Source organism: Gymnoscopelus microlampas (genome assembly GCF_963454915.1).
Source record: "Gymnoscopelus microlampas genome assembly, chromosome: 14".
NCBI classification, from domain to species: Eukaryota; Metazoa; Chordata; class Actinopteri; order Myctophiformes; family Myctophidae; genus Gymnoscopelus; species Gymnoscopelus microlampas.
This window is the reverse complement of record NC_139951.1, coordinates 50742299-50768246: the sequence shown is the minus strand read 5'-3', so window position 1 is coordinate 50768246 and position 25948 is coordinate 50742299. Positions and strand designations below refer to the sequence as shown.

Below are 25948 nucleotides of genomic sequence, written 5' to 3'. Positions count from 1 at the left end.
ATAGACCCTTACAGGTCTATAACTCAGAGTGTACAAATGAAACCAAATGGACCCTTACGGGTCTGTAACTCAGAGTGTACAAATGGAACCAAATGGACCCTTACGGGTCCATTTGGTTCCATTTGTACACTCTCAGAGTTACATAATGGTCCTTGAATGACATAAAAATTAAATAAAATAAGGTTGGTGAACTATGGCACTGAGTTTGATTCATTTTAATATCTCAGTATCAGAAATATTAAATGATACAGTGATATCTAAGTGTCAGATATCTATAATTACACAAGATCAATGGTTGTCAAAGTGGGGTCCGGGGACCCCCAGAGGTCCTTTGGGAGGGTAGTAAATATAGCATGAAAATAATTGTAACCCATGCAATCCCTACGGTGTATACGGAACAGCAGATATACAAGCTGTCAACGTGTTGAACGCTTGTAGATCTGCTGTTTAAAAACGAAATCTTAAAAAAAAAAACATTTTTGAAACATTGTAACAACAGAGATCCTGTATGGGGGGGGGGGGGGGGGGGGTTCACGTGTGTTCAGATGGGGGTCCACGGACTAACGCATCTGTGTGGGGGTTCCTGGAACAACATATGAGATGGGGGGGGTCCCTGGAACAACATATTTTGAGATCAAAAATCATAATTTTTCAAAAAATAGCAGATCTAGATCTGCTATTTTTCTAATAGCACAAAGAAATGTTAAAAAGACACACGGATGCGTTCCCGGTCTTAAAGGGTTAATTTGGGGGGGGGGGGGGACTGAAACTCTGTCAACATGACATTTTCTTCATTTGTTGACAAGGCCTGGCCAATGAGGAGGAGGACCATTTACATGTCTTATTTGTTCTTCTTCTGTTCATATAGGTACTGTACGCATGTTTTATTTAATAATATGTAATATGAACAGGAAGGACTGCTACTCGTTTTCTCTCTGTGTAATGTGTCATAGAATCCCACATGGTCACCTTGCTAAACTAATGGCCTAAGTCAGCTCCTCATGGTAATAAAACATTACCTCTGGTAATAAAACATAATAATAGAACAATTTGTCCTAAGTCACATGGTTTTGTGACATATGCCAAATTATTTATTGATTTAGGCATTTCTTTTGATTTTTTTTGTGCCTAAAACTGATTGAATCCTATTTAAACCTATATAAATCCCATAAGTCCCTTATGTTACATAACTGACAGTCAATTTTAATAGTCATAATTTTTTATAAACGTTTGGGTGAAACTATTAAGAAATATCATATAGTTTGGTTTTGGATCAGTTTTTTATTTTGCCTGAAAAAGACAGACCATTAGTTTAGCAAGGAGACGATATGGGATTATGGGCCAAAATGGTCAGGGACGTGCACAGATAGACTCTAGGTGGCGCTAGAGAACCTGTCTTTTGTAAGTGCCCTTTTGAAAAAAGTTTGAAAAAAGTTTTTCAGTTTACAGCAGGGGTCTTCAACAGGGGGTCCGGGACCCCTAGGGGGCCCTCAGAGTTACTACAGGGGGTCCGCCAAATCTTTATGTGATATGATTTTTCTTTTTACCATAACCACTCGAAACCTAGCATCCCTTTTCTGAGGAAAACTTTAGCCAAAAATAGCAGATCTACAAGCCCACAACGCCTCGCAGCAGAGGTATAGGTGTAGAGGGAAAAAAGAGCAGACCAAGTCAACAAAAAAAAGTATAATTTACTTGAGCACCTGCCCCTCAAAATGTCTGTGCACGCCACTGAAAATGGTGGCATGACACGAAAATAAAGATTTCTTTCATTCATTCATTCATTCACAAATGTGATTCAGTGACATCTCTGAACCAGAAACTAAAATAATGTCATTGTGATATCTAACACCTCAGAGTGAATGTAATAAATGATAATATCTACACCTCAGGGTGAATGTAATAAATGATAATATCTACACCTCAGGGTGAATGTAATAAATGATGATATCTACACCTCAGAGTGAATGTAATAAATGATAATATCTACACCTCAGGGTGAATGTAATAAATGATAATATCTACACCTCAGAGTGAATGTAATAAATGATAATATCTACACCTCAGGGTGAATGTAATAAATGATGATATCTACACCTCAGAGTGAATGTAATAAATGATGATATCTACACCTCAGGGTGAATGTAATAAATGATAATATCTACACCTCAGAGTGAATGTAATAAATGATAATATCTACACCTCAGAGTGAATGTAATAAATGATGATATCTACACCTCAGGGTGAATGTAATAAATGATAATATCTACACCTCAGAGTGAATGTAATAAATGATGATATCTACACCTCAGGGTGAATGTAATAAATGGGTGAAACATGCTCTTCATTCATAATAAATGGGTGAAACATGCTCTTCATTCATAATAAATGGGTGAAACATGCTCTTCATTCATAATAAATGGGTGAAACATGCTCTTCATTTATAATAAATGGGTGAAACATGCTCTTCATTTATCTCCCTCTGTGGTGTTGAGCTCAGGTAGAGTGAACGGCGTCCTGCTGTAGTTTGGGTTTCTTGGCAGCAGGTGGCGCATCCGCTCCTTCTGAGGTGGATATGGTCTCTGGACAAGAGGAGAGAAGAAGACAGACGTTGTCAGACAGCGGTAGGACCATAGATATAGACCATAGAGTTAAAAATAATAGAGACGACACCCGAAATCCCCTCCCATCCACTTGCATTGAGTTGCTCACCTAAATAGGTTCACTGAACCTATTTAAAGCCGCCACGTGCCAATCGCGTAGACCTACGCCAAGTGGTGTTTTCCTCCAAATGAACAAAAAGTGCACTTTCTGAAATTTTCGATCCACTTCCGTTTCCGGTAGCACCACCGGAAACGGAATTATACGGGTTCCGTTTTTTTTCCGATCGTATCCGTTTCCTGTCTAGAACGAAACTTCGAAAAGTCGATTATCTCCGTTGTTGTTTTTCTCCTCGCTGATCACTGTTTAGCGTTTACCGTTGTAGCTTCAAGATGGCGGATGGCAAAGAGAAGCGGTCTGCACTGCTCGCTTCACACAGATCCCCTGTGTGTGTGTTTAGAACCAAATGAACGCGCATTTTCAACGGATTCAGCGAGGTCTATGGCGACATGAAAAAAACAAAAAAACAACAATAAATGGCTGGCACTGGTGAGTACATTATGAGATTAAACGCTGGCAGTAAATGTGTTAAGCTATTTTGAGCTCGGGTGGCTCAGTGGTAAAGTCACTGCCCACCCCCACGGAGGCTGTGGGTTCGAATCCACCGTGGTGCGTCCGGCTTTGTCCAGCGTCTACAGGGACGTCACAGGCTCTCAGAAAGTGTGGGGGGGGGGGGGGGGTGGACTATACCCCTTATTTTACACTTTGGCTATTCAAAAATAGCAGATCTACAAGCTCATAGTGCGGGACCGAGTGCCGCGCTATGAGCTTGTAGATCTGCTATTTTTGGAATTTTGTTTTTTGGGGCGGATTTTGTTAAGTTTGTTTTCGTGTGTTGGTTACTTCATTTCGGTTTTAGGGTAAGGGTTAGGTTATTTAATTCATATTTTTACCTGATTTTACCAATTTATTATCAAATATATAATTAATTATTACTATTCTCTGATAGTATTGATTTTTTTAAACATAAAATCATTGCTGTTAAGGGATATAGGTATACGTGGATCAGTAGAGTCATGACTTTTTGTCAGCTTGGCTAGAGTGTCAAAAAGGAACCTATGGTTGTTTTTGTTTTCCTCTATTAGAGAAGAATAATAGGTGGCTCTGGCATTGCAGAGAGCCTTCCTATATATTTGAAGGCTGTTCTGCCAGGCTATACAGGATTCTTTCTGTTTGGTTGAACGCCATATCCTTTCAAGCTTACGTGACGTTCGCTTGAGATTTCTAGTTCCAGAGTTATACCATGGGGCTAGCCTCTGTTGCTTTATTACCCTCTTTCTTAAAGGAGCAACAGAGTCAAGCGTTGTCTGAAGGGAGCCTGTGACATTATCAACAAGGTGATCGACCTGAGAGGGGCTATAAGTATAGAGATCTTCAATTGTGTTGGAATATACTGAGTTGATGGTATTGCTTCCTTAAATTTGCCCACAGCACTATCAGATAGATTTCTACCAAAGACATTTTTTGTCCAATGGTGAGTAATCAATTAATGTAAAATCAAAAGTTATTAAATAGTGGTCGGAGAGGTTCTCATTATATGGGAAGACTATGAGATGTTCAATTTCAATACCATAGACCAAAACAAGGTCGAGGGTATGTTTGAACTTGTGAGTAGGTTTATCTACACACTGAGAGAAACCGATTGACTCAATTAATGTAATAAACGCTTTACTGAGGCTATCGGTTACTACATCCACATGTCAGCACACAAAATGATTCTATCAGAGTCTAGGACTAGACGTGATAGAAACTCTGAGAATAAATTCAGATAGAAATTCAGTGTAGGCCCCAGGAGGTACACTGTAACAAATAATAAAGGCTGTAATGATTTCCAGCTTGGGTGTGAAAGAGTGAGAACAAGACTTTCAAACGTTTTGTAAGTCAGCCTGTGTCTGGGGCTATTATTTATATATATACTACTATATACTATAACACCAGCCAACGTATAAATGGATGAAGTGGTTAAAATGATTGTGAGGCTGTATTAACACATTAAGACCTGTATTAACACATTTTGCTGAGGACCCCTGGTTTGGTTTTGTGGGTTTGTTGGTTTTTGTGGGTTTTGTAGTTTTCCTCACCGTCTCCATGTTGTTTTGTAGTTTTCAGAGGGGTGTCTCCATGTTGTTTTGTAGTTTTCAGAGGGGTGTCTCCATGTTGTTTTGTAGTTTTTAGAGGGGTCTCCACAGTGTAAACGATGCCAGACGCTGCTTTCCTGGTCTCTGAAAAACACACAGCACAGAGATGCATTATTCATGCATCCACTAGATGGCACTGTCAGGCTTAATGATGGTATTTTATCAGGGCTTAAAGGGATATTTCACTTTCAAAAAAACGTTGGGTCATTTTATCAATCAATCAATCAATCAAAGTTTATTTATAGAGCACGTTTCATACATCAAGTGCAGTTCAATGTGCTTCACAGAATAGGTTTAAAAATAAAGATTTAAAAAACCCCGGAGGAAAACAGCAATAAAAAGGAAAAAGAAAACATTTAGAATAAGACTAGGAAAAACAAGAAATGAATAAACAATAATAATAGTAAAGCAAAGCATAACAGATATATATGTGTACACATAGGACACCTAGGTAAAAGCAATACTAAACAGGTGTGTCTTAAGATTTCTTTTAAAAATGTCGACTGATTGGGTGAGCCGCAGGGCCTCAGGCAGGCTGTTCCAGAGGCTAGGACCATAGTAGCAAAAAGCTGCTTCCCCATGCCGTTTTGAGCTAGCCTCCAGAACATCTAGGAGACCGGTGCCAGAGGACCTAAGGGTTCTGCTGGGATCATACCAGGAAACCATCTCAGACAGGTAGGCCGGAGCACCTCCATGTAATGATTTAAAAACCAGTAAAAGGATCTTAAAATCAATTGTAAAACTAACAGGCAGCCAGTGGAGGGATTTTAAAACAGGTGTAATGTGTGTCTCTCCGTCTGGTCTTTGTCAGCACACGTGCAGCTGTGTTCTGAACGAGCTGCAACCGACTGACTGCTTTTTTGGGGAGACCAGACAGGAGAGCATTGCAGTAGTCAAGCCTGCTAGTAATAAAACAGTCAGGTCTATGTCAGGTCTACTCAGGCATTTAGGAGTCCCCCCGCAGGACAGTTTTTAAGTTGCTTGATTCAGTATTTAGATATTAGATTACATTCATCACAAACACCGTCCTTGGTTCTGGTGACTCATATTATCATTCTAATATGTGAAAAGTCAATTACTTTTTTCATTTATTTAAAAAGAAAAAAATGGGAAAATACAATAAATAAATGAAAAAGGTAATTGAAAAAACACGCCCCCCAGGTATTATATTACAGTATATAATATATATATAGTATATAGTATTAGGAGGGCAGGGTGAGTCACCAGAACCAAGGACGGGTGTTTCTGATGAATCTGTAGGAAGTGTTTGTATAGGAAGGGGGCGTGTCTGATAAAATGAATATCAAATATATCTAAATACTGAATAAAGTAACTTAAAAACTGTCTGGAGGGCTCACTAAAGCCTGAGTAGATGATAAAATGACCAAACATTTTTTTTTTAAGTGAAATACCCCTTTAATTATTACTCTCCGTAGGAGAGTTTTGTTTTCACTTTCTAAATATGACACACCGATTGGTCAAGCCTCACGTGACACGTGACAATACGGTGAAATATTGTATAAATACATGGCATCACTTTGGCAGTGTCTTTGCCACTGTCAAAGTGAGGTAAGACAGGAACCATCACGAAATGGCTGCATGGCTGATACATAATTGGCAAATAGGACAGATAGGACACTTATATAGACAGGAGGGATATGACACTTACACAGACGGATAGGACACTTACAGTACACAGACAGGACGGATAGGACACTTATACAGACAGGAGGGATAGGACACTTATACAGACAGGACGGATAGGACACTTATACAGACAGGACGGATAGGACACTTATACAGACAAGACGGATAGGACACTTATACAGACAGGACGGATAGGACACTTATACAGACAAGACGGATAGGACACTTATACAGACGGATAGGACACTTATACAGACAGGACGGATCGGACACTTATACAGACAGGATGGATAGGACACTTATACAGACAGGATGGATAGGACAGTTAGAACATAAGAATTAGAACATTCCCAACATTCCCAACACAAGTCTGGTAAGAGTGAGGTAAGACAGGAACAATCACGAAATGGTTGAGAAATGGCGGATACTGTAACAATTGGATAGGACACTTACACAGACAGGACGGATAGGACACTTACATAGACAGGACGGATAGGACACTTATACAGACAGGAGGGATAGGACACTTATACAGACAGGAGGGATAGGACACTTATACAGATAGAACATTCCCAACATTCCCAACAGCGGAGAGTTGTGCTCCGAGGAGCACTTTTTCTAGTTATTATTATTATCAAATGGTCAAAGTGTGTTTTTTGGATGCATGTTGGTTTTGTTACAAAGTATCCATTTATATAACACATGCATCAGGACAGATAGACAGGTACGACAGACAGACAGGTATGTCAGACAGACAGACAGAGAGGTATGTCAGACAGACAGACAGACAGACAGACAGACAGGTATGTCAGACAGACAGGCTTACCAGCATGCATCAGGACAGATCGACAGGTGGCAGAAACAGCGTCTTTGGCGTCGGATTCAGACAGACCGAACAGCAACCCTCTGAGCAACGAGGGGTTAAAGACACATTAACCATGTTTATAACCCTCTGAACAACGAGGGGTTAAAGACACATTAACCATGTTTATAACCCTCTGAGCAACGAGGGGTTAAAGACACATTAACCATGTTTATAACCCTCTGAGCAACGAGGGGTTAAAGACACATTAACCATGTTTATAACCCTCTGAGCAACGAGGGGTTAAAGACACATTAACCATGTTTATAACCCTCTGAGCAACGAGGGGTTAAAGACACATTAACCATGTTTATAACCCTCTGAGCAACGAGGGGTTAAAGACACATTAAACATGTTTATAACCCTCTGAGCAACGAGGGGTTAAAGACACATTAAACATGTTTATACTTATTAATGTAACAACCACCCTCTGAACAACGAGGGGTTAAAGACACATTAACCATGTTTATACTTATTAATGTAACAACCACCCTCTGAACAACGAGGGGTTAAAGACACATTAACCATGTTTATAACCCTCTGAACAACGAGGGGTTAAAGACACATTAACCATGTTTACAACCCTCTGAACAACGAGGGGTTAAAGACACATTAACCATGTTTATAACCCTCTGAACAACGAGGGGTTAAAGACACATTAACCATGTTTATACTTATTAATGTAACAACCACCCTCTGAACAACGAGGGGTTAAAGATGTGTATACGTATTAATGTAAATTAAAGCTCTACTTCTCCAAACAGTCTCGCTCAGAAATAGATAAAATAGTAGATCTACAAGCTCACAACGTGTCGCAGGTCAATGAGTTGTGAGCTTGTAGATCTGCTAGTTCAGCTATTTAAAAACAACAGTGTACGTGCAAGTGGTTAAAGGAGCAATTCACCCATTTTCAACCTTATCTGCATATAATTGGTCCTCACTAATGCTCATTAAAATATTATCTTCATATAATTGGACTAGAGGAGAAGAGATCTACTAGAACTAAAAGACAAGTCCTTTAAAATATCAGATTTACAAGCTCACAATGTGTCCCAGTGCGACACATTGTGAGCTTGTAAATCTGATATTTGTAATCGGCCAACTAAGTGTAAAATCATCCATTACAACGCATCAAGGCATTAGTAGACTAAATCAACTGTAGATGTATGTAATATATAATTATAATAATATGTATAATAATGATGTAAATATGGTTGGGAGGAACCAGTGCCATATAAGGATACAGGTTGGTGATGTCATAGGGTCCTCTCATGTCCATTGGCTGAGGAGAGGAGACGACACAATTAAACAAACACTTCAAATGTGGACGATAACTAAGTACATTTACTTCACATTCTTTTGAGTATTCGTGTTTTTAGATACTTATGACTTTCACTGACTACATTACAAAGACACATATTGTACTTTAGACTCATTTTAGTACTGTAGTTACATTTCTAGGAAGAAGTGTCTGGATTCAATATTTACATATTTGATATTCATTTTATCAGACACGCCCCCTTCCTATACAAACCCATTGTAATTTAAACTCCATTTTAATTGGAGTTGAAAGTGTAATGTCCCTTTAAGCCCTATATCTATTATAGTGAATATAGCAGAGCTGTAACAAGATCAAACATTATTATTACACTTTTATCTTCTGTTTTTGTGGGGTTGAATACTCCAGTATGTTTAAAGGTAGGGTAAGTGATATTTTTTGGTTAAAACAAAAAGTATTTTGTTAAAAGGTTAAAGCACTATATTCTGATAGTAATCATTGCTATAGAGTGTTTGTTCAGTAACAGATGTCTCCCTGTCTCTCCAGCTCTTTAATGAACAGAAAATACATTTTTTGGTAGGTGTCAAAATCTCAGCCAATAAGGAGAAAGTACCAGTTTTTAAGCTTAATTTGTATAGTGTTCCAGTTCCAATTTTGTCTGCTCATTTCTTAGTGTCATCACTTCACATTTCACTTGTTTAATCTATATCCTGATTGAGTTCTCTATCCTGATTGGATAAAATTGGAAATGAAACTGAAACTGAAACGAAAATGCATTTTCTGTTTAATAAAGAGCTGGAGAGACAAGGAGACTCCTTTTACTGAACAAACACTCTATAGCAATGAGTACTATCACAATATAGAGCTATTTAACACTTATTTTAACCAAAGAAAATCACATACCCTACCTTTAACAGTGAGTACTACAGTAACTGTATTACACATTAGACACAACTTTCACTTGTAGTTGAGTAATATCTGACCATGAGTCAATGGACAGACAGACAGACAGACAGGCAGACAGGCAGGCAGGCACACAGGCAGGCAGACAGACAGACAGACAGACAGACAGACAGACAGACAGACAGACAGACAGACAGACAGACCTCCTTTGCTCCACTGGAGATGATAATATTCTGAGGGAGAAAAACAAAACAAATGTATCTTTATGGTTTATTGTATCACTTATAGCTGTGTGTGTGTGTGTGTGTGTGTGTGTGTGTGTGTGTGTGTGTGTGTGTGTGTGTGTGTGTGTGTGTGTGTGTGTGTGTGTGTGTTTCCCATGAGGATGACGTACAGCATCTCAGTGATATTTAGAATAATGCTCTCTAGAACTCATGTCTAGACTGGTCCGGTCTAGAGGCTAAACGTACAGAAGCAGATAAGGACCTTTTTAAATCATCTTTTTTTACCCACTGTTGACAAACATGCTCCAGAAAAAACTATGAGGATTAAAGCTTAGAACTGAGCCATGTTTAATGCAGATACTTTAAAAGCTACTAGCCTAAGAGATGACACTTTTAGAAAGTACATCCAAGGATGAGCATCTGTTTACTAAATATGAAAACATTAAGAAACAAGGTCCAACGAACGATTAGGACAAGAAGGAAGGAGTTCTTCACCCAAAAGATTACAGAAAACACAAATAATAGACAGTTAGGATGCAATAAGAAGTTAAAAAAACAAAACACACCCTAAACCCTAAAGTGCCAGTGTCATTTTACGGGATAATGCTAGGAATATGGAGAAGGCTATGAGGGATGCAGGTTTCCCAAATCTCCCGTGCATGGCTCACACACTCCAGCTCTCTGTGAACGTGCCATCACTGATGTCATCGCAATTGGGCGACACATCGTCGGTTGTTTTAAACATTCCAATCTTGCCTACTCCAGACTGTTCCATATTCAGAAAGAAATTAACGGCACGGAATATCAACTCAAACGGCTACAGCAGGACGTCCCCACCCGGTGGAACAGTACTGTTGCTATGCTAAAACGTTTACTGGAACAGAAACGTGCCCTACACTATGTTCTTATGCAGCTGACTATGATTTGCCAGCCGGGTTCACCACCAGCCAGTGGAAATTGGTAGAAAATATGATTTCAATGCTTGACCCCTTTGACGAGCTCACAAAAAAGATAAGCAAATCAACTGCATCAGCTGCAGATGTTATTCCATCCGTCAGAGCTTTAATTCGTCTTCTGGAGAAAACACAAGAGACTGACCATGGTGTGAAAACAACCAAAGCTGTGAAGAAGAGATTCAGTGGCCTTGAATCAGAGCGTCTGTACACCCTCACTACAGCCCTAGATCCAAGGTGAGAACGTCACATTCCTCTGTGTGTGTGTGTGTGTGTGTGTGTGTGTGTGTGTGTGTGTGTGTGTGTGTGTGTGTGTGTGTGTGTGTGTGTGTGTGTGTGTGTGTGTGTGTGTGAGAGAGAGAGAGAGAGAGAGTGGGAAGAGAGACATTTATTATTATTATGATTATCTAGTAGCTTTGGCCTAAATGATTGATAAAAGAGGCTATGCTTAAAGATAACATTGAACAATAGTGTTGAGTTGTGCTATCCTGTAGTGTAGGATAGGATGGTTTGCATTTCACTCAAATTCACCTAAATGTGATATACAAATGAGTACTTAATATAAACTATAGAATGAAAACACATTTGGACTATGCTATGAGGCCAGGCAAGCCCATGACTCATCAAAACATGAGTTAAGATTGACATTTGAAGTCCATCATGATGAATTAATAATGAATGTTTCATTTTGTTTTGTTCTGATAGGTATAAAGACACATGTTTCCACGCCGCCCTCAAGCTACAGATACGCTGCTTTCTGACGTCCTCCTGGACACTGCAGAGGAGCAACACACTGGTGAGGAGAGTTCATCAGCGAGTGGCTCAGACGCTGAGCCCCCACAGAAGGTACCACACACTGGCTTACATGCTATGTATGCTGAACTGTTGGCTGAAGATGGGCAACATGAAGCTGCTGACAACGCAACATCATCTGAGATAACTCTGTGTCTATCAGAGACAGTTATCCCAGACAACGAACAGCCACTTGCTTTTTATGAGGCCAATAAAGGCCTCTTCCCTGCTCTCTCACAAGCAGCACCATCCTATCTCTGTGCAGCTTGCACTAGCGTAGATAGTGAGTGTCTTTTCAGTACAACAGGACTTATTGTAGATGAGAAGAGGAACAGGTTAACTCCCAAAAATGCTGAGATGCTTGTATTTACCAAGGTAAATCTGCCATTCATGCTGCTTCATCAGAAGAAGTAAGCTTTGTGTCTGAACTCCAACCCCCCCTTCTCCCTATCTTTCTAAAAGTCATAAGAAATGCCTCAGCTGAGATAATTACAGGAGATATAGCCATTATCCAGGCCTACAGATAGAGCTGCAATGTTTTTTTTTTCTTTTGTATTTACTGTGCACCTTATTGCCCATGGCTCTCTCCCTACTCTCTAAAGGCCACAAAAACTACCTCAGCTGAAATAAATAGATACTACTAGATAGGCCTACAGACAGAGATAAACTACCTCAGCTGAAACTAGAAAAAGTGCTCCTCGGAGCACAGGTCTCCGCCAGGTCAGGTATGTTATTGTGGCCTCCTGGTGGCGCTATAATAGGCCAATGTGAAAAGGGTGCCATTTATTCTTAGGTCTTTCACGGCAATCAGACACTACATTCATGATTTTTGAGGCATTTTGTTCCAAAAATGTGTTTTGCTAAATTAGACCTGCTGGTGGCGCTATAACAGGCCAATGTGAAAAGGGTGGCATTTCTTCCTCGGCCTAGTGGGAATGTGTTTGTGAAATTTCACGGAAATCGCAAGCTGCGTGCATAGTTTGAAGCAGTTTGTTCAAAACGGACCAATCCTGCAAACTTTGGAAGGCAACCTTAACCAATGAGGATGGAATATGGGAGGTTTTTATTTTACCAAAGGAAAGCTACAGTTTACTGTAAAGCTCCAAGTTGTGTCTCTAGTCTCTAGTGTGAACTGAAATATTGCCCGTTGCCTCAGCCTGCAATAAAACGGTTGTCAATTCATGATACTTTCTCATCTCCTCATTTTTATAATCTGCAATCTCAATGTTGTGTAAGAAGAATCATCAAATATATAAATGCTGCTACATTAACAGAATAAATAGAAGAATTTATGGATTTGACGCTGTGATCGGTATTATCGGGATCAGCAGATAACTGTTTTCAGTGATTGGTCCCAAAAATCGTAATCGGAGCATCTCTAACTGAAAGTTATGATGAAGGTAAACCAGAGGATAAAATTCCTTGCTAGAAAATCGGCCTTCATAGACCAAAATGCACTAATAATGCTGGCAGGGGCATTGGTACAATGCCATTTCAACTATGCATGCACATCCTGGTACTGCAACATCCCAAAGATCCTCAAGAAAAAGCTCCAGACCTCGCAAAACAAATGAGTTAGACTGATCCACAAGTTACATCCCAGAACTCACCTTCTGCCGGCCCATTTCAACAGCCTTAAGTGGCTCAAAGTCGAGGAAAGAGTCATTTAAATATAAATGTGTATGGTTCACAGGATCATAAATAATGCTGCACCTAAATACCTACATGAGGTCAACACAGTACATGAGTAGGTACTCAACCAGAGGACGCTCCACTAATGTTGTGCCTCATCTATTCAGCAGTTGCATGGGCCAAAGGTCATTCCTGTACACTGCATGGAACGAGCTACCCACGAGCATCAAGACCACTCGCTCCATGGCTGGTTTCAAGTCCTCTCTTAACACATTGCGTGCCAATGGCGTTGTAGTGTCTAAAGTCCTATACTTTTAGGCACTACTGGTTGCCGACAGACAGCTAGGGTTGTTTCGACGTGTGATAAAAAGACTGAAGTCCAAACCGTACGTAAAATTCATATATAAATGCTTTTATTCTTATAGCTTTTGTGCCAATCACTCCAGCCTACAAATAATAAATACAATTAAACATAACAGTTAAACATAGGGTGGATAAACCAACAGCCCTCCTAAACACAGTCAAAAAACTGTTTGCCTCCTATCAGCAACACCTGCCCTTGATTACAGACAGGGTTAAATACCCTGTAACCCTGGCAACCTTGGCCTTGACCAAGCCCTGTGGTGACATCATCAATTTAGAAACAAAAGGGCTCAAATGGCTCTTACAGGCGTAGTTCTACGTGAACCTAAATAATTGCGCAGCGTGCCAGTCGCGTAAATCTATGTGAAGTGGTCTTTTTTTCTTTCTTTTTTTCTCGCAGTGACACATTTCATTGTAGCACACCGGAAACGGAAGTTAATGTCAATCGAAGATTTTCGTTCCCACCCGCCGCTTCCCATAATCCGCCATTATCTCGGTGTTGTTTGTCTCCGCGCTGAACGCTGTTTAACAGAAACTGCGACTACTGCAAAATGGAATGTCGCCGATTGAAGATGTCTTCTCTGGGCCACTCACACAGCTACCCGTGTGTCTACAAACAGTTTAACGCGTGATCAGGTATTTAGCGAGGTCTGTGGCGACGTAAAAAAAGACAACAATAAATCGCTGGCACTGGTGAGTACATTATGACATTAAACTCTGGCGTGGAATGTGTTAAGAGATGGCTCATTACCAGCACAACCTAAAGGTACATTGTTTAATAGGGTTCGTACCCCCCCCCCCCCCCCCCCCCCCGCACACACACTCACGCGCACGCACACACGCACCCACACCAACATCAACAGGACCACGATGGAAATAAGCTCCTGGCTTTCTTGCGTTTATCCTTTTGACTATTCCCTATCATATTGTACATGGTTGTGTTATGTTCATATTGTCAATAAATAAATCAATCAATCAAAACAGTCTAAGTGTGCTGCTCTTTACCAGAGACGTAGTGGTGGAAACCACTGGAAAACATCTAAGGCTGACAGAAGACCTGAGTTCAGTTTACCATCAACTCAGAACCTATTGGTGTGTCTGACCTGCATGAGACTCACACCTACCTATAGGTCATAGATTTATAGCAGATGAATGAGACTTACACATAGGTCATAGATTTAACATAGCAGGGGAATGGAAAGAAGGGAATGGAACCTGATGGTTCAGCCTAGCTGAACCATCAGGTTCAGCTAGGCTGAACCTGATGGATGCTTCACCACTGCCAATGAAGCAGGACGGAGGCTATTACTCTATTCTGTGCAATACTATTGTTTATACTACTATACTATACAATACTTATTGTATAATTATACAATTATATAATACTCTAGGCAGGTTGCCCTGTCTAGAGTTCAACACCTCTTCTCTAACATTCACCTGGCATGCAAAACACTTAGTGAACTAAATCAGTGGTTCTCAAACTTTTTCATATCAAGGACCCCTAAATTGACACTTATTACCCCACGGACCCCCATTTGAAAAGATATGCCAGGGACCCCCATAAGAGAAGATTTTTACAGCTCTCTTGCAGTGATTCTCAACCATTTCAATTTCAAGGACCCCCAGTTTGACATGCATTAGGGCTACGGACCCCCATTTAATGGCATTTATACCTCTGGGACCCCAATTCATATTGTAAAATCAATGTTAATGTAACTCTGAGAGTGTACAAATGGAACCAAATGGACCCGTTAGGGTCCATTTGGTTCCATTTGTACACTCAGAGTTACAGACCCATAAGGGTCCATTTGGTTCCTGTCCATCATTTAGCTGGGTACCCCCTGGAACCCCCTCCAGTACCCCTGGGGGTCCCCGGACCCCACTTTGAGAACCAATGAACTAAATGACTAAATAGTTCATTTTGTGAGGAAGTGGTTCAGACTCAACACCCACTCCACCAGAGACATTATTTTCCAGTCCAAACAAGGAGGTGGGTTTGGTGTCCCTAACGTGGAGTGGATTTATAACGCCACAAGGCTGGCTCACTTGATAAACATGCTGAACAATGATGACCAGACTGTCAGGGAACTTGCTAGATCTTCTCTGTTTCTAGACATGAAACAGCGTAAAGTGCCTCTGATGGCAAGAGAGGGCGAGCCAAGTGTCCTGAGGTTCAGAATAAAGCCTTAAAATGGACTCGCATGCTGCTGGGTTCGGGGTGTCGTCAGATTGAACTCAATGACCTCTCTCTGTGTGAGAACTGGAGTATCCCTACACTGGGTTCGACTTGACTCGGACACTGTAGCAGTTTCTGAGGACATTATTACCAACTGTTTGATCTCAGTAAGGGTTCCTCATACAAAGGGGTTTGTATGACCACGTTTTAATGTGCCATTATTTTGTGAAAAATTACGAAAGGAGCCCGCCCAACACTAGCACTTTATTTCCTAAACAATCAACACAATATGTAAAGTGATGATGTTCTTTAGTCATCATTGTGTTCCTGCTGTTCTACATACTGCCAACCAGGGGAAGAAATCACAGATTAAGGCTTTTAAACCTTTGCTTTTAAATGAAATATCTGAGACAATTAAGATTTTATGGAAGATGTTTCTAAACATGTTGCTTGTTTTGACCACTTCAAATGCTCTAATCTTAAAATAATGACCGAAAACAGCCGTTCTACAAGCTCTCAATGCGTCGCAGACGCATTGAGAGCTTGTAGATCGGCTGTTTTTGCTGCGCAACATGTTTCCATAGAAGGCATGCTGGCTTCTATGGAATCTAAATGACCACGGTTACTGTTATTCATATAGAACATAATTTATCACCAGTTACCTTGTAATGTTACAACAGCAGAACAAACAACAACACTGGACTGGTTTAAAACTACAAGGAAAGCGAGCTGGCCTTCCTGATGCAGATCACACCGTCTCTCACACAATATTACAACCAAACAGACATTATGCAGTGAATGAGGGAGTGAGTGAGGGAATGTACATCACTAGGCATGACATCATTGTTGATCTATTAGTTAAGGACATAAGTTCATATGTTTCATCATCTGCTAAAATATATTTAAACACTCTTGTGTTTCAACTGTCATGTTCATGAGCAATAATGAAAATGATGCCTTTTCAGATGTTACAGATAATACACCAGATGATGTTGTTGTTGATGATGAGGACAGTAGAGAAGTGACCATCTTATATAATAATAATATTATGAGGACAGTAGAGAAGTAGGATGTACATTTGACCACAGCCTGGAAGAGGCATTCCTTACTAAGATGCTAAAGTACCAACGTCTTAAAGGAAGAGTTCACCCAAAAAATGACTTATTTTCTATCAATTGCACACCCCATGAAGCCTTGAATTAATGGATTTGTTTTTGTTGCATTCCTAAGCTAATGAGTTGATTCCCATCTCCTATCAGCTAATGTATCCGGTAGGAGACACAAAGTAGATTATTTGTGTCTCCTACCGGAAATACACACGGTCATCAAATTATTGGCTTAGGAATGCCACAAAAACAAAAATTAATCCATGAATTCAAGCCTTCGCGGGGTGTGCAATTGATATAAAATAAGTCATTTTTTGGGTGAACTCCTCCTTTAAGGATGTTATTCTACAGCTTGGTTACAGATGTAAACTGCTTGTGTTCATATGTTGAAGCCTCTGTAATGTTCATACATCAGTTGTGAGAGGTCTGCAGATTACAGTAATGCCCAATAAGCACAGAGCTGATCAGACATTGGCTACATTGTGTTCAGTGTGATAACCAGGGGTGCACATAACTTTTTTGGTCTAGTACTCAGAAGAGCACCTGGAGATGTGACTTGGTGTGCAACAAATAAATTGTCCCGTCCCGTTTTGTCAACGGGGGGGTGGGGGGGGGGGGGTGCAGCTGCGCGAGGGAAAAAGAAAAAAAAAGGACGCTCTGCTTGCAAATTCTACCGATTTTCGCCGTTTTTTTCCTCTGTGGTGAAGCCCCCAAGGTTGGTGCCCTGTGCTGCGCTGCTTTTATCCGCCAGATTGGGACGTTCACGGCATATTTTGCACCATCACGGTGCGTTCATCATCGGTGACGAGTGCCTCTAACAGCCGCTGCTGGCTGCGTGCACGCAGCAAGGCGATGCGAGACAGACACTCACACAATCACGTGCAGCATGCGTCCTGTGAGTGTGGCTTCAGGAAGTAAATTCCTGGTCTCGATCTCCAGGCTTTTATCTTTTAGTTTTGCTAAAAAATAAAAGCTTGGAAATTCCTGTCCCAGCTCTTCGTACGCAAAAGCGCCTCGCGTCGTCTGATGTGGTGCATTATTTATTTTGGGTGTTATGTGCAGCCCTGGTGATAACTGTCAGTCGCCACATTATGAAGGAGACGATGCTTCCTGTATTGAGTTTGACCAGGTCTGTGCATCTACTACTGTGTGTGTGTGAGTTTGACCAGGTCTGTGCATCTACTACTGTGTGTGTGTGTGTGTGTGTGTGTGTGTGTGTGTGTGTGTGTGTGTGTGTGTGTGTGTACCTTTCCGTGACACTTGTCGTTCAGACACACAGAGTTAGAGATGGTGTATCTCCTCATGGTTGAATCTCTGATCGCTTCACAATAGATGATCTCAAAGACCACGCCTCGGTCTATAGCCTACACACACACACACACACACAGATGAAGATGTAATTCACATGGAAACGTCTCTTGTCCGCAAAGGCTATTCAAAAATAGCAGATAATGAGCTTGTAGATCTGCTGTTGAAAAATCGTGAAAATGTGTGCAAATCTTTGAATATAATTATTTGTTTTAAAGCGAACATCTGTAATAATATATCATTTGTGCAGACAAGACAGTGCAGACAAGGGGGTCCGCAATGTTTTTTTTTTTTTTTTTTTTTATCCCACAATTTTGTAACCCCAAAATAAGCCAGCCCTCACTAGAGGCCCGTGCGCGCCTAGGGGGGCCGTAGGGCATTTAATCCAGAGCGATTTACAGTAAAAATAAGGAAAACACAAAGTAATACATCAAATGTATAGAAATAGTAATCTAGGATCATAAGTAAACCAAGAACCTATCTATCAAAACAGTAGAATATCCAAAACATAAATAATCTGTACATTGAAACTATACACACACACACACACACACACACACACACACACACACACACACACACACACACACACACACACACACACACACACACACACACACACACACACACACACACACACACACACACACACACACACACACACACTATGATACCAGGTCAACAATGACCTGACATCTGTCTACATAACATTATATCTAAGTTACATTTTAATCTTAATCCTGCATGGTGGTCAAGTCTCTAGGTCTAACAGTAACCTGTAGCTGACAGTAAGTTCACCCTGTAGGGTTAGGTCTACAGGCTGAATCTTTTTCCATTAACTTAATGTAAACAGACATTCACTACACCAGTGGTTCTCAAACTTTTTCATGTCAAGGACCCCCAAATGGACACTTATTAGCCCGCGGACCCCCATTTGAAAAGATACATTTTAAGGACCCCCAGTTTGACATGCATTAGGGCTACGGACCCCCATTTAATGGCATTTCTATCTCTGGGACCCCAATTCATGTTGTAAAATCAATGTTAACTTAACTCTGAGAGTGTACAAATGGAACCAAATGGACCCGTTAGGGTCCATTTGGTTCCATTTGTACACTCTCAGAGTTACAATACAGACCCATAAGGGTCCATTTGGTTCCTGTCCATCATTTAGCTGGGGACCCCCTGGAACCCCCTCAAGTACCCCTGGGGGTCCCCGGACCCCACTTTGAGAACCAATGCACTACACTACTGTATCTTTTGTTTTTCCTCAAATGTGTCTCACCTGTGTGTCTCACCTGTGTGTGTGTGTGTGTGTGTGTGTGTGTGTGTGTGTGTTTGTCTCACCCCGTTCACAGAGGGTCTCTTGAAGAAGAAAGGCAGTTTCTCTGTCACCGTCACACACACTATGTCAACACAATACTCCATACAGGCTGCCTGCGCCACACACACACACACACACACACACACACACACACACACACACACACACACACACACACACACACACACACACACACACACACACACACACACACACACACACACACACACACACACACACACACACACACACAGTTATTACATGTCAGTAATGTCCTTGTATATTTAAGTTATTAGTCATATCTGTCCAGTGCAACTTGTGATCACAAAGCCTACAAACCAAACAGAAATGATCAAATGATCAAAAGCAGAAACACAATGAAATCGTCAACCACAATTATTTGTGTCACAACAATTACTCTGCAACTTAAATGAGTAACGGACACACAGCCCTGATGAATAGCCCAGGTGAATAATATGTAACTAGAAAAAGTGCACAGGTCTCTGCCAGATCAGGTATGTTATTCTGGCCTCCTGGTGGCGCTATAATAGAGGATATGCGCATGCTTAAAGTGAATGGCACATCGAGTGGCAAATCGAGTGGCAAAGAAACATGCAAAATGAGTTTAACATTGTTTAATGTTGTTTAATGCAATCAGATATGACTTTTCTGTTTGGATGCATGGGCTGTCAAGGCCAGAAAGTATTTTTTTGACACTCAGTAGGCATTCCTGCATAACTTCCTGGTTTGATGATGATGTCACACGCATATCCTCTATTGGCCAATGTGAAAAGGGTGTAATTTATTCTGAGGTCGTTCACGGCAATCAGACACTGCATTCATGATTTGAGGCATTTTGTTCCAAGAATGTGTTTTGCTAAATTAGACCTGCTGGTGGCGCTATAACAGGCCAATGTGAAAAGGCTGGCATTTCTTCCTCTGCCTAGTGGGAATGTGCATGTGAAATTTCACGGAAATCGCAAGCTGTGTTCATGGTTTGAGGCAGTTTGTTCAAAACGGACCAATCCTGCAAACTTTTGAAGGCAACCTTAGCCAATCAGGATGGAATATGGGAAATCGGACAGATCCGTGTTGATCACATGACTATAGAGATACTGTGTACCGACTTGCATGACGTTTGGATCAAATCTGTAGGAGTAATGTCAAAAAATGGGTTTTGCACAAATCGGCCTCCTGGTGGCGCTATAACAGGCCCATGTAAAAATAATGTGGGGCAGAGGGTCTGAATTGGCATCCAGGGAGTGTGTGTGCACAGTTTCACAGCGACCGGGCCAACGGTGCCGGAGATTAGCTGCTAACACACGGACGGACGGGGGAATAAAACATACTCTCTCGTCATGCCTTTCGGCCTGGTGGAGACAATAACTCATTATGTGTAATAACTCATATGTGTAATAACTCATATGTATAATAACTCATATGTGTAATAACTCATATGTGTAATAACTCATATGTATAATAACTCATATGTATAATAACTCATGTGTAATAACTCATATGTATAATAACTCATATGTATAATAACTCATGTGTAATAACTCATATGTGTAATAACTCATATGTATAATAACTCATATGTATAATAACTCATGTGTATTAATAACTCATATGTGTAATAACTCATATGTGTAATAACTCATATGTGTAATAACTCATATGTATAATAACTCATGTGTAATAACTCATATGTGTAATAACTCATATGTGTAATAACTCATATGTACAATAACTCATATGTATAATAAGTCATATGTATAATAACTCATATGTGTAATAACTCATATGTGTAATAACTCATATGTATAATAACTCATGTGTAATAACTCATATGTGTAATAACTCATATGTGTAATAACTCATATGTGTAATAACTCATATGTATAATAAGTCATATGTATAATAACTCATATGTGTAATAACTCATATGTATAATAACTCATATGTATAATAAGTCATATGTGTAATAACTCATATGTATAATAACTCATATGTATAATAACTCATGTGTAATAACTCATATGTGTAATAACTCATATGTGTAATAACTCATATGTGTAATAACTCATATGTATTATAACTCATATGTATAATAACTCATATGTATTATAACTCATATGTGTAATAACTCATATGTATAATAACTCATATGTATAATAACTCATATGTGTAATAACTCATATGTACAATAACTCATATGTACAATAACTCATATGTACAATAACTCATATGTGTAATAACTCATATGTGTAATAACTCATATGTGTAATAACTCATATGTATAATAACTCATATGTGTAATAACTCATATGTGTAATAACTCATATGTGTAATAACTCATATGTATTATAACTCATATGTATAATAACTCATATGTATAATAACTCATATGTACAATAACTCATATGTATAATAACTCATATGTATAATAACTCATATGTATAATAACTCATATGTATAATAACTCATATGTGTAATAACTCATATGTGTAATAACTCATATGTGTAATAACTCATATGTATAATAACTCATATGTACAATAACTCATATGTGTAATAACTCATATGTGTAATAACTCATATGTGTAATAACTCATATGTGTAATAACTCATATGTGTAATAACTCATATGTATAATAACTCATATGTGTAATAACTCATATGTATAATAACTCATATGTGTAATAACTCATATGTGTAATAACTCATATGTATAATAACTCATATGTGTAATAACTCATATGTGTAATAACTCATATGTGTAATAACTCATATGTATAATAACTCATATGTATAATAACTCATATGTATAATAACTCATATGTGTAATAACTCATATGTGTAATAACTCATATGTATAATAACTCATATGTATAATAACTCATATGTGTAATAACTCATATGTGTAATAACTCATATGTATAATAACTCATAAGTATAATAACTCATATGTATAATAAGTCATATGTATAATAACTCATATGTGTAATAACTCATATGTGTAATAACTCATATGTATAATAACTCATATGTGTAATAACTCATATGTGTAATAACTCATATGTATAATAACTCATATGTGTAATAACTCATATGTATAATAACTCATAAGTATAATAACTCATATGTATAATAAGTCATATGTATAATAACTCATATGTGTAATAACTCATATGTATAATAACTCATATGTATAATAACTCATATGTATAACTCATATGTATAATAACTCATATGTATAATAACTCATATGTATAATAACTCATATGTGTAATAACTCACATGGAAGAGTTTCTCTGAGGAGGGCTGGACGGCCAGGAGGTCAAACCCTCTGTACTCTGGAGCACTGTTCTTCTATACACACACACACACACACACACACACACACACACACACACACACACACACACACACACACACACACACACACACACACACACACACACACACACACAGTGTTTTTATGAATGCCATTGTATCTGTATTGCCCTTTTTAACCATAACCCTACAGGCAGAAAACAGCAGATCTACAAGCTCACATCTGCTATTTTCCGGTGCAGGACGACACACCAGCGTGTCACTAAGTGTACATCAGACATAACTCTAAAACCCCTTAAACCTGACCTTTATGACCTATATATGTATGATGCTGACATTTGGTTTTTAATAAGTCACACACACACACACACACACACACACACACACACACACACACACACACACACACACACACACACACACACACACACACACACACACACACACACACACACCAGATGATTGACAGTACGATGGACCAATAGGAAGGAGGATGGACTCACAAAGTGTCCTGGGTCTGAAGCTTTCAGCGTCAGCCTGTTCAGAACTCTGATTGGTCTGGATTTACCCTGAAACAATAACACATTATTATTATTATAATAAAAAACACAAATGTATAAAAACAAAAACAAAAATGTAAATGTTGATGCTCTATTAAGTCATTTCTCTGGGGACTGTTCCCCCCTCCCTCCCCAGAAGCAAAGACTAGAGTTACAAATGATCCCTTTAAAAACTTATACATATTCAAAGATTTGCACAAACTTTCACGATTTTTCAAAAAAATAGCAGATCTACAAGCTCATAGACATTGTTTAACAGCCAAAGACATCTAAAGTGACACAGATAAGTTCCCCGGTCTTAATGGGTTAATGTTCAAATGTCCCATTAAAAAAGCCGGTTTTAGGTCAAACCGGCTGGATCGGTGCCAGAAATTCCGACATGCCGGTCAAATTGATCCTGCACTGTGCAGCAAGAGTTCTCAACGGGCCTGAAAATTAAGGCTCGGCCCTAACTGGGCCCGACTGGGCCGGCCCGAGGCTCGGCCCGAACCCGACTATTACCATCATGTTAGGCCCGAAAGCCCGAAAAAACCCGAGGGGAGGAAAAATACGTTTTTTTTTTTCTGTTCTGAATGTGTATTTATCTATTATTATTATTATTTTAAAAAAATCATTAAAAAAAATATATATATATTTTTTTTTTCATGGAGCCCGAGGCTCGGCCCGACCAATTAGCATACTTTTGAGGCCCGGCTCGGCCCGAAGATGTCGGGTCGGGCCCGGTCGGGTTCGGGTAGAATTTGAGAACTCTAAGCAGAATCAGAATCAACAGCATGATGATCAAAGTCGTGCGAGTCGACTCGGTAAACATTAGCAAGAAGTGCCAGAGCCTACAGATGGTGCCGATTACCTACATATATCCAATATATAAAATGTCATGATGATTGACAGGCCTACCTGTATGATTGACAGGTCTACCTGTATGATTGACAGGCCTACCTGTATGATTGACAGGCCTACCTGTATGATTGACAGGTCTACCTGTATGATTGACAGGTCTACCTGTATGATTGACAGGCCTACCTGTATGATTGACAGGTCTACCTGTATGATTGACAGGCCTACCTGTATGATTGACAGGTCTACCTGTATGATTGACAGGCCTACCTGTATGATTGACAGGTCTACCTGTATGATTGACAGGCCTACCTGTATGATTGACAGGTCTACCTGTATGATTGACAGGTCTACCTGTATGATTGACAGGTCTACCTGTATGATTGACAGGCCTACCTGTATGATTGACAGGCCTACCTGTATGATTGACAGGTCTACCTGTATGATTGACAGGCCTACCTGTATGATTGACAGGCCTACCTGTATGATTGACAGGCCTACCTGTATGATTGACAGGCCTACCTGTATGATTGACAGGCCTACCTGTATGATTGACAGGCCTACCTGTATGATTGGCAGCTTGTCAAACAGCTCAGAGATGCATGTGGGTTTGGGAGGCTCCTGTCGAGAGGAAAGAAGAAACAGTGACACCTGCTGACGGCATGAGGAACTACAACCAGGCCTCTCGAATCATTGAAAGGGAAAAGATCAGGTTTTATTGTTTTATAAATGATACAATATATAAAAACATAGATATAGTCTCTGTTGGTGGAAACAACTCAAAACAACTGTTACTTTTCAGGATTAAAATACATTTTAAACTAGAAACTGTGCTCCTCGGAGCCAGTACTGTTCCTGATTAATCCTGTCTTACCTCACTTCAAAACATATAAATGATCTTCTGAAGTGACACACCTATTTATAGGTCTCTATTTCGTCATGCGTCTCGCCAGCCAATCAAAGCACACCCTTTCAACATATTGTCACGTGTCACGTGAAGCTTGACCAATGAGAGCTCGGTGGACACACGGACGGACCAGAACGAAAACATAGTCTCCTGGCGGAGACAGCAAAAAGTAGCAGATCTACAAGCTCATAGATCTGACGGTGTAGTATGATCATTTATAGAATATATATAGAATATGGAGATAAAAGGTTCATCTTTATTTAAAATAAATGAAATGAAATAAATAAATCACCTGTTTCTGTTTCTTCTGTTTAGGTTGAGGTTCAAACACATGGTTGATGGCAACTGTGGAATATCCCACTGGAATGATACACAACGCTTAGTGTGTGTGTGTGTGTGTGTGTGTGTGTGTGTGTGTGTGTGTGTGTGTGTGTGTGTGTGTGTGTGTGTGTGTGTGTGTGTGTGTGTGTGTGTGTGTGTGTGTGTGTGTACAGGTCTGTAACTCTGAGTGTAAAAGACATGTCTTGTAATAAAGTGCAGAGTAAATGTACTCAGACATCATGTATTGTAATAAAGTACAGAAAGTAAATGTACTCAGACGTCATGTCAACATTACTTCTTTAAACTGGGACCAAAGCACCCGGCAGGTTGCACATCCGGTCCGGAGAGGAAACGGAAACGGTCCGTTTGCGTGCATGTAAACAAACGTGTTATGTTACCGGAAACGGTAGGCGGGCGCTAAACCGGATGTGAGCGCTGAGCGGCCAAACGCCTTAGCGATGGTTCACATGACGCTCGTCTGTCACAAAGCGTCATGGAAACACTTGTTGCCGTTTTGCGAATCTTTTACATTTACAAGCCGTTCATCTACATAAACGTTCACATTTACAATATAAAGTGTTTACCTCACGGCCACGGATGTTACAAGTTAAAACGCTTT

General features: G+C 39.8%; 1 protein-coding gene across 3 annotated transcripts in view; it reads right to left on the bottom strand.

The window, feature by feature from the left end:
* Positions 1-527: 527 nt before the first annotated feature.
* Positions 528-25948, bottom strand: part of LOC311060728 (ribonuclease P protein subunit p30-like) — a 25993-nt gene continuing 572 nt past the window's right edge. Inside the window, exons 2-13 of one of the 3 annotated variants that reach the window (XR_014602305.1) lie at positions 25301-25368; positions 24666-24722; positions 23208-23273; positions 22669-22740; positions 19392-19481; positions 17984-18100; positions 9694-9723; positions 8553-8590; positions 7273-7352; positions 4743-4883; positions 1728-2582; positions 528-969 (exon numbers count right to left, since the gene is read on the bottom strand). Coding sequence is in view for 2 of the 3 variants with exons in the window: in XM_084079031.1 (XP_083935157.1) it covers positions 2497-2582; positions 4743-4883; positions 7273-7352; positions 8553-8590; positions 9694-9723; positions 17984-18100; positions 19392-19481; positions 22669-22740; positions 23208-23273; positions 24666-24722; positions 25301-25368 (845 nt within the window). In the remaining variant the exon portion in view is untranslated. Of the gene's footprint in view, positions 970-1673; positions 2583-4742; positions 4884-7272; positions 7353-8552; positions 8591-9693; positions 9724-17983; positions 18101-19391; positions 19482-22668; positions 22741-23207; positions 23274-24665; positions 24723-25300; positions 25369-25948 lie in introns of those variants that run through there. The other 2 variants (XM_084079031.1, XM_084079032.1) reach the window with 2 other exon arrangements.